The sequence below is a fragment of the Netta rufina genome (assembly GCF_964035555.1).
Source record: "Netta rufina genome assembly, chromosome: 13".
Lineage (NCBI taxonomy): Eukaryota > Metazoa > Chordata > Aves > Anseriformes > Anatidae > Netta > Netta rufina.
Genome location: NC_140136.1, coordinates 12,071,806 through 12,081,785, shown reverse-complemented (window position 1 = coordinate 12,081,785; position 9,980 = coordinate 12,071,806). Strand labels below are relative to the sequence as shown.

General features: G+C 41.7%; 1 protein-coding gene across 5 annotated transcripts in view; it reads right to left on the bottom strand.

The window, feature by feature from the left end:
- Nucleotides 1-373: 373 nt before the first annotated feature.
- The window catches only part of CTCF (CCCTC-binding factor), a 35,004-nt gene continuing 25,397 nt past the window's right edge, over nucleotides 374-9,980 (bottom strand). For all 5 annotated transcript variants that reach the window (XM_084294474.1, XM_084294473.1, XM_084294471.1 and 2 more), the window contains 7 exons: nucleotides 9,425-9,545; nucleotides 8,480-8,629; nucleotides 6,718-6,878; nucleotides 6,105-6,287; nucleotides 5,251-5,386; nucleotides 3,049-3,216; nucleotides 374-1,927 (listed from right to left, as the gene is read on the bottom strand). In XM_084294474.1, the coding sequence (XP_084150600.1) occupies nucleotides 1,746-1,927; nucleotides 3,049-3,216; nucleotides 5,251-5,386; nucleotides 6,105-6,287; nucleotides 6,718-6,878; nucleotides 8,480-8,629; nucleotides 9,425-9,545 (1,101 nt within the window). In that variant the 3' untranslated portion in view covers nucleotides 374-1,745. The remainder of the gene's footprint in view (nucleotides 1,928-3,048; nucleotides 3,217-5,250; nucleotides 5,387-6,104; nucleotides 6,288-6,717; nucleotides 6,879-8,479; nucleotides 8,630-9,424; nucleotides 9,546-9,980) is intronic.

Genomic DNA, 9,980 nt, shown 5'->3' with positions numbered 1-9,980 from the left:
TACCTAAATTTACCTAAATTGCCTAAACACAGCCCCAGCAGAGCAGCTTAGACACCTGGGACACAAAGGAGCTGCTGTAAGGTAGCTCCGTGCACTGCCTACGCCGCAGTAATGATGCCTGGTTATCTGCACACTCACCTGTGACTGACAGCAGCACGCCACGATTTCATTTCACAGCTTGCCACCCCACATTCAGCACGCTGTAGAGGAACACCCACGACGAGAAGAGCCCAGTGCACTGTAAGCAGCTGCTCCGTTTGTGCAGGCAGGCCTGCAGCATCCTTCCAGGAGGGGCTTTACAGTCCGGAGATCACTGCCAGCTCACGCAGTTGTTATGCCCAAAGAAAGCAGCCGGTGAGCACGCATGTTAATCCATTATTATTTATTAGCTGTACAGCAGTATATTCTCCTTCCCAGCTTTCAAACCCCATTACATATTTTATAACAGTATTTTTTTTTCCCATGTTGGCTTCCTAAAATAATGAAAAATATCACACAGTACAGCTAAGTACAAAAATGCATCAACCTAGAGTCTGATAGCTAAACTGATAGCTCTCTTAAAAGCGATACATAGAAGAAAAATTTGTTTGAAATCAGCAAGACTGAGGCTCTATAAAAAGCTTACATATTTTAACATGTGACAGTTTCATATACAGGCATCATTTGTATTTCACATTATTCCTTTTTTTGTCTTTATTAGAGATCCAAAATTGTGTAATTACTGACCTATTAAAATTTCCTGGCCCAGGTTTTGAGGGCTGCAGTGACCCACTTATAAATCACCACTTCTGCCTTAACATAGGATTCATAAACACAAAATACAACTACAAGATAGAGCAAAGAAAATGTAGTCGTGAAGTTATAACTCAAAAAGAAGGTTAATTATACATGTTTCAAATGCCAGTTTTGTGCATTTCAAAACCAGATTTCATGTGTGGGTTTCTGTTGTTCTGCAAGCAATAGTCTGGGTACATCTCTACGTGATTGGTTATCAACAGTTTTTCCAACATTTACACTCTATCGATCTTCTTGTCACTTAGTTCAAAAGGAATTAAAATACTGGGGTTTATTTAAACTGCATTTTTGCATACCTCTTAATTAATGGAAAAAGATTTAAATGTAAAAAAAAGTTATTTACAAGCTTGACCATTACAGAAATGCTTTGCAGAAAGCAAAGCATATTAAGGACAGAAACCAGTTGGAGCATGCCAAAACTACCGTGTGCAGCCGACTTGGAGAACCGGAGCTAGTCAGTGGGGAAAAGCAAAAAACATTTTAAAAGTCTAGAACCCTCCCAAGTCTGCATTTACAGTTAAAAACACTACTGAGAGAAGGAGGCTCAAGGACTCTGGGAACTGGAAGGGCAAGTCCGGAGTGGTTTACCACATACTCTAGTCAAGGCTTCCACTTTTGTATAATAAAAATTGTTGCATGTAAAGCTGGCCCAAGGACCGTGTTTACGATGCAGTTCAGAGCAAAACTAATCAAGCACCTCACAGGAAACCCTCAAGGACTCCAAAATATTTCCTAATGTTCCATGATCCTGTAATGCTAACATAAAACAGCAAGTTCTAGTTAAATCACATTCTAACATCATTTTGAAGTTTTATTTCCCAGTATGTTTGGTAAAATGGTCTAAAATGATGCATTTCCCAAAGCCAAGAAAAAAGGTAAAAGGAAAAATAGATTTGAGCCGCTTAAACACAGCCCAGGCCAGTTCAGTCATCCAGCGTGGTCTTCCTCCATCACCGGTCCATCATGCTGAGAATCATCTCAGGAGTGAGGTCTCCGTTTGGAGCTTCCACTACAGCAGGCTGAGCTTCCTCCTCTTCCTCTACTGTTTCTGCATCGGGTTCTTTCTTTACTTCAACTATAATATTTTCAATTTCACCAGTGTTCTGGTCTTCAACCTGAATGATTGCTGCAGCTAGAAGGGCAGAAAGAAAAGGGTGAGGGAGAAGAATTACACTTTTTTTTTTTTTTTTTCTGTTGTTGTTCCAGAGCTGGTCTCATCAGATGATTTTTTTAGTAGGCATTTAGACTCTTGCATGGAAAGAGAAGGCGGGGCCCACAATGAAGGCATTCCCACATCAGTGCAGTGATTCACTCTGCTTCACTCATCTAATCTGCCTTCTGTTTCCTTGCCTCTGTATAAATACTTGCTACCAGCACAAGTATCATAAGGTACACTGGAACTTTAAGACATTATACAAAGGGGATCTTGCAGAGTAATCCACAAACAAGGCTACACCAATGTCTGGATGTGTATCCAATCAGCCTCTCTTCATTCATGGTGCAAGGAAAAGCTTCAAATTTAGGTGAGTCTGGTGACACTAGTGACAGAGTCAGCACAAAATGCTTCTACAGGTTGTTATTCTAGGAAGGCCACAAGGACATCTGTAGCACTGAGCAGACAGCCAAGCCCTGCGGAGCCATCACCCCCTGCAGGAACAGATTTGCCTTTCCTGCTTTGTTCCTAGTTGGTTGTTTTGTGTTTTTGCTTTTTTGTTTGTTTTTTGTTTTTTGAATTTCAGACTTTGCAGAGTTATTGATTTTTATTCTTAAGGAGAAAACTCTACAGTTGAAACTGTCTGCACTCATGTTATGCTCAGCAGTGTGTTCACTTGTGGTTGAAGTGTGTTAATTTGTGGTAATATCTGCAAAAGCCTGCAAAGGTCAGAATAACACAGTGATTATACTAACAATTACTTTAACAGTAACTGTACATTAATACACACACCAACTAGGGAAAAAAAAAAAAAGCAGTTTGCTCATCTGTGAGTTTAAATAATACTAAAAAAAAAAAAAAAAAAAAGTCCTCTCCTTTTTGCATAGGCTGAAGCAGTTATGCATCCTCATGACCAGGAAACACTCGTAACTCTTTTCAAACCAACAGTGTGGTCTTTGCAAAGTAGAGGCAAGTACAGTTATTTATTTATTTATTTTAAATTAGCTCACTTGAGGGGATCAGTTCTCTTGTAAGAATTGCCAAATCCAAGGAACAAAGCAGTTCAAGCAGAGTAACACAAGCTTCAAGCAGTGACTTACGCTGGGATTGTTTTGTTTGAGTGGCAGCTTTGCCTGGTGGTCTTCCTCTTCTTTTCTTACTGGGAGGTGGTGCAGGAGCCTCTTGCTCGACTTCTGGTTCAGCCTCAATTTCTACTGCTGTCTCCTCCTCATCTTCATTATCATCCAAATCTGGTTCAGCATTTTCCTCTAAAAGAAGTATTGTACCAGTTAAATCTCCAGTTTAAACAAAAACGAAACATCTACCTACAGAAAACCACCAAATCCTCATCCAAAATGAGTCAAGTCAGGGGAAGAAGGCAAACAAGGCCTTTGTTGAGACGCTGGTGGCACAGACTGCCAGTTACCTTCACACTATAGGTGACAAATGGCCATTTAGAAAGGCAAAATGAAACATGACTATGTTAGACTATGCAATAAAAGCCCATGAAGGAGGTCAGAGAGATGTTGGCCAGATGGGGAACCCAAACACGACACTGCTGGGCTACTCCCAGGCCCATCAGAGGGGCCATCAGCCCACTGCAGCGCCACCTGCACAAGAGCAGGCAGGAACCCAAACCAAGGACTCTCAGGAACAAACACCTCGTCCAAGCCACTCCCAGGAGAGCCATCAGCCCCGCTGTCTGAAGTGCTTCATCACAAGGGTCTGCTTCACCATAGCTTTGCTCACCATTCTTAGAAATGTAGAAGTTGCAGAAACTCATGAAACTGCAGATCAAGAGATAAGAACAACACTGCACCCTGCAATTCTCAGCAGAGAATGTAGTTGGAACCTCGTCCATACTGCTACTCAGCTCACACTGGCGAATTATTTTTCTATCAGATGACTCCTGAAGAAGTCAGTTGAGACTTGGCAACTCATGTGAGGATGGAGGAGTTGTCTCAGCCACAGTCATACAACACTCACCAGTTCATCTAACAAGCATGATTCTTGACCACCTTCTCCCAAAACAGTTTTGAAACCCAGGCAATACAAACTAAATAAAATTAGGGTTTTCAACCTAAGTGATTCTATGATTCTACATTTACTGGAGGCCTGCAAATCAGATGTGATTCTGGAGTATCTAATTTGTAACATGTTTTGATTTGGTTTCCATCAAGATTTTGCTCTTTCTGGCTCCAAGATGTTTCCATGTTTTAAATGAACAATTAGTTACATGTGCTTTATCCAACTAACATTTTTTCAAGAATCTGTACAAATACAAGTTTCAGAAATTTGAGTTTCTGCTGCCAAGGTTTGCACAACCAGCAGTTTGACCATACCCATCTTAATTCCTGTAAAACCTGTTTGCCACGTAAGATTTTCAGATGCACTTTCACCAGAACGTATCCCTGTTGCCCCAACCTACACCCCTTGTTAATTGCAGAAAGCACTTGAGATGAAAGACTAATTAGCAACACTGCCTTTGCAGAATCATCTTTGAGCTGGCTGGTCTTTAGACTCCATCTGGATTTTCTTGCTGAAGACATGACTGTTCTCCCTCCATCAGGGGGAAAGGCTAGGAGCTTTTCCTTCACAAAGAATACCACAGTGAAGGCAGTTTGTCTGCTGCAACAGCTCCTGTTCTGGAGAAGCTTACAAACAGTAGCCACCCTATTACGAATTACACCCAACCCATCTTCTGGCATGCTGGCCAGCACATCCAAGAGCCCCTCAGCGACCATCTTCTCAATACCAGTGTGTCTGCAATGACACCTGTCAAGTGGAAGACACCACCAGCTTCCTGACCCTTTAACTGGCTCAGCAGGCTTTTTCCAAGAGTCCATCAATTGCCAGCACTCTCTCCACCGCTCTCTTGTATGCTCCCTTCCCTTTCCCACAGAAGGAGCCAAGCTAATCCAACACTGGGGTTGTTTGGACATGCCGCATGCCATCCTGTAGCAGTAAAGTGGGAGCACACGGCATTTCGTAACAGAGAAAGACTGAGTTTCTTCTGGGACACTAAAAACACTACCAGAGAATGTAACACACACAAAAGCAGGAAGGGCAGGAACTGAGTTTTTTCAACTGCATGGTCTTAGGAAGAGCAAGGATGGCAGAATCCATACTATCCGTTACAGGCAGTCATTTCTGTACCTGGCCGTATACTACTATTTTTTGGTTACCAACTACATAAAAGCCTTTAAAGTACCAAAACAAACCTGCAAAGCGGACAAATAAACAGCTAACAAAGACTGAATCACAGGTCTCTAACTCTCAGAGTGTACTGAGTTGTTTCTTACCACTGTCAGAGGAATCTTCTTTCTTAGAGCGCATCTTCCTCTTTCGGCCACGTTTGCCCTTCTTTGTTTCTCCCCCATTCTCTCCTTCCCCACCATCTAGGCCAGAACAATTATCAGCATGTCTGGCCATTGTGTTCTACTCCAAGGAAAAGAGGGAAAAGAACAAAAAAACACAACATACATTAAAATAGGATCAAATGTTCTGGTCCTGTATTTACAAACATATTTCTGACAACTTCTGATTAACTAAGAAACCTGATCAAGCTGGAGAATTGGGCCCACGTGAACCTAATGAGGTTCAACAAGTCCAAGTGCAAGGTGCTGCACCTGGTTCACAGCAATGAGACATGAGGACAGAGCGAGAGAACTCATTGAGAGCAGCCCTGCAGAGAAGGACTCGGATGTTCTGGTGGATGAAAAGCTTGACATGAGCCAGCAGTGTGCCAACTGCATCCTGGGCTGCATCACCACAGGAGCATCCAGCAGGTCAAGGGAGGTGACTGTGCCCCTTTGCTCTGCCCTTGTGAGGTCCCACTTGGAGTCCTGCGTCCAGTCCAGGGCCCCAGCACAAGAAGATGGGTCTCTTAGAACAGGTCCATAGGAGGCCCACAAAGATGATTTTTATTCGTAAAGTTGAATTTTCACTTTGTTCACAATGTCAGTGCTAGTACACAACAGTACTAATTCTGAGTTATATCAGGTCTCGTCTAAGAATTGTTCTGTTTAAAAGGGTAGTGTTGTGGCCTGTATCTCAGTGACCCTTCCCTGTGGGTAAATATGTCATTGTTCCCCTCTTCTCCCCCCACCGAGCCTCACCAAAAAAATCTGTAATTCAAACCAGTACGTTCCCTTACCCTGCGAGTGAATGTTTTACCACACTTGGAACAGACAAAGGCAGCAGGGACAAAGTTGGGATCATGGTATCGTTTGAAGTGCATATCAAGGAGCTGTTTCTGACGGAAGGTTTTATCACAATGGCTACAGGCGTAAGGCTTTTCTCCAGTATGGGTCCGTTTATGCATGACCATGTGCCGCTCCTGACAGGAACAATCAAGACAGCAAGAGTAACTTAAGTAACTCATACAAAAACAGATGAGATGATTTTTCAGCCACAAAGAAGCCAAACTTTAGTTTAAGAGCAGCGTCAGAAAAAGATGGTTCTGCAGGAACGTGAGAACATCTCAACGAATGGTATATTCGGTCCTAGCTACTGCCATCCTTACAGACTTATTTCTTCATCAACAGATACACCAAGGTTGTGACTTATCTGCCTTAGAAGGAACTTCTCTACAGGGGGGAAGCACTATACCAAGCAGCACAGGCCACCAAACTTTTCCTTCACACCCTTCAAAAAGAAGGGGAGAGCTTATTTGGTCTTGGCAGTCAAACTTAACAGCTAAGATTTCTACCTCCTGTTGTCATCTCCTGCTCCAGTGCTCAGAAGGGGTGCCAGTCCCACCAGCTTACCTGTCTGCATGCGTAATCACACTGGTCACACTTGAAGCGCTTCTCGTTCTTGTGAGACTTTTGATGCTGTATGAGGGCATAGCGTTCATGAAACACAGCATCACAATAGCGACACTTCTTGCCCTGTTCAATGTAGGAATGCTGCTTTCGCAAATGAACACCTAGGAGCAAAGAAACAGAGGCTTTAACCACGATGGCTTTCCAAACACGGAAGAGACAAGTTTGTGGTCCCTTAGCAATATTCCCTCCACATATTCCTGAATCAAGTCAGGCGACTGAACAGTTAATTTAGGATTCTACCAAAAAAGAAAGATATGTAAGTAAAAGCAACTAGAACAATTTCTAGACAGAAAGGTCTTGCAGAAAATCTCCAAGTTTTCCCACAGTTAAATTCTGATTTACCATTAGTAGTCATCAATGTTCACACAGTGCAATTCTATTTGATGTTATGCCATGTACGGTTTGTTTTTTTTAACTTAAGTTATTATACACAAAAAGCTCTGCAGGCATCTTAGATGATTTTTCAAACCATCTACACTAATCTCAAAACACAACAGACAACAGGGACATCAGCAGCCAGGTCTGATGCTGACAGTATCTGTCCACAAGGATTCCCTTGGAGGACGGTGCAATGTGAGTTTTTGCTAGTGAAATTTATGTAACACATGAAGATTATCTAAGTAAAACATAACAGTCCACAAGAGACTAAGACTACTCTGAATTGCCTGAATACAGCCAGAAGCCAGGTAATATGTTGGGAAACAGGATTTTCTGCAAGACTGGAAGCCAAAGTGACAGGGATAGAAGGCAATAAGGATACCAGCAGATAATCCTCAAGAGAGGTTTTAGCTACTCCTTTAAGATACTCAAACTAAGACCATACCACAGCTGCACAAGGTAACCTGTTGTAGACTAAACCATTATTAGGAGAAAGATTCTTCATAGTTAACATCAGTTTTTCTCTGTTGTAAACCAGTTCTCGTTTGCTCTGGGAGACACCTGACATCATTTGGCTGTCATCCACTCAAACTGCCTCTCATTGTAGCACTTCAAATTCTTCTTTATTGGAAGGGAGCCTGCCTTTCCATTACATGGTTGATATTTTGCTTATTTTGCTTACAGACTGAAAGTTCTGCCAAATCGTGGCTTCTTCTTTCTCAGCTGCTCTGGGCATGATATTATTTTTCACGTTCTTGTGCATCAGAGAGCTTGCCTGCTGGAATCACTGCTCACTAGATCAACACTGCTACTGCAAGGACTCAGGGCTTTTGTGGCAACTCTGTCTCCTATTCTGTCTGTGGCACACAGCTCCACTTCCTGGAAAATGAAAGTATTTATTCAAATTCAAGCCTTTTAGCTCAGTCAGATGTATATGGATGAAATGTAATGGCCTCCGACATGAAGGAGGTCAAGCCAATTGACTTTTTGGTTTCTCAAACCTAATCCACACGTAGTTGTAATATTAGTCTAAATTCAATAAATGCCTTACATCTATAGTCCTGAAAATAGTAACTTGCCTTGTACACTTGGAAAGCATCCTACGCTTTCAAGTAATGAAAAGAAACAGAACGTTCTCAGTCTGCAGCAGTTATGGTAAGCTAAGTGTGTATTACAAGCCACACATTTAAGCCTTTGCTTCATTTTGGAGTTATCAGAACTATTAGGTTAAAAAGCAGACAGCAGTTGGCTTACTTGAACTCTAGTTTTGGGAAAGTCTTTTGTAGTTATTTTCACCAAATGACCGCTTCTCAGAGATACATACCCAAGTCACTCTTTCTCGCTATAACAGTATCACAGTGAGGACAGTGAAATTTGGCCACGTTCTCTGTGTGCTTCTGCAAAATGTGCATCTTCATGGTACCACTTTGAGTGAAGCGAGCATGGCAGATGTAACATTCATATGGCTTCTCTCCTTCAGTAGCAGAAAGAAAAAAATAGCACAAGTACTTTTATTAAAAAAATCTAACCAAGAAGCCCCGAACCTCTCAAACTCTCAACAGACAGCTAGAAGATAGAAATAGTAACTACAGAAAGATCTCAATGTCTCTTTGGAAGTTTTAGTTCTTTTATGCATCTTTCTACAGAGAAACTAAAGTCCACTCTTTAAGCAAATCAGTTAAATTCATACCCTGAGGAAACACCTGGAAGGCTACCTGCTGACTGCCACAAAAAAAACAAGTAGCATCAGATTATCTTTTTTTTTTTTTTTTTGGGGGGGGGATGATAAGGTTTCTGAATACTTATGTACATGCAAGGGCAGTTCTTCCTCCTTCAGGTTTAAGGGTATCATCAACCTGGCATTCCAGTAACATTCTGTGCTAAAAAATGCTATTTCTATCAAAGAAAAAAAATCAGGGTCTTTATGAACTACAGACATGAGATGCATTTATAACTACACAGTTATGAAACTGAAAATGGCTCTAACCTTTAACTGAAACACTAATAATAGAAGAAATGTCTTCTTTTCCTACTAGAAGGGGACATATTTTAACACCTTACATTGAAACCAGATCCTCCAAAAGCTCACTTCTCAGTGTAGTAATTACTAACGTTTTATGAATTTTATTTGAAGTGCTTATAAACTATGGCGCATACTCTTCAGCTACAGAAAGTATTTCTTTTTTTTCCAATTAAGAGTGTCACCATGCATTACACAGTCTCAGCAATCTGACACTGAAACAAACCAAAAAAAACATGTCAACAATACCGGAGTGGGTTCTCATGTGCCTCTTCAGTTTGTAAGTATCCCTGCTGGCATAGCTGCACAAGCTGCACTGGAACGGACGCTCCCCAGTGTGAGAACGAATGTGGCGTTTCAATTTGCTAACCTGAAAGCCCAGAATAAGACTGAAGTTAGCATAGATGAGCAGGTCAGACTTCCAAAAGTACAAGTCAAGAAAAAGATTTTTATTTTACCTTGTCACTAAAACAAATATAAGCAAGCACGTTTCAATACCACTCTCATGCAGCACATAACCACTCCCTCTCTCCCATTGTACTTCATCTGCCAACCTCATTCACAAACAAGCCTTGTCCTTCCCACATGCAGCACAGCTTAATTTAGAGTTTTATGCTCCTTACTGGTATCAACTATGTCGTTGTTTGAGGACATACTAAAATTTGAAACTACCCTGGAGAGAAACAATAAAATGTTCTGGGAAACCAAAGCACCTAAGGAGAATATTGGATGGTGGGGGAAGAGCGTAATGTCCCCCCACACCATACATTTTTCTCCAGAGGGTGCTTTCCTGAGTGTTCTCCAT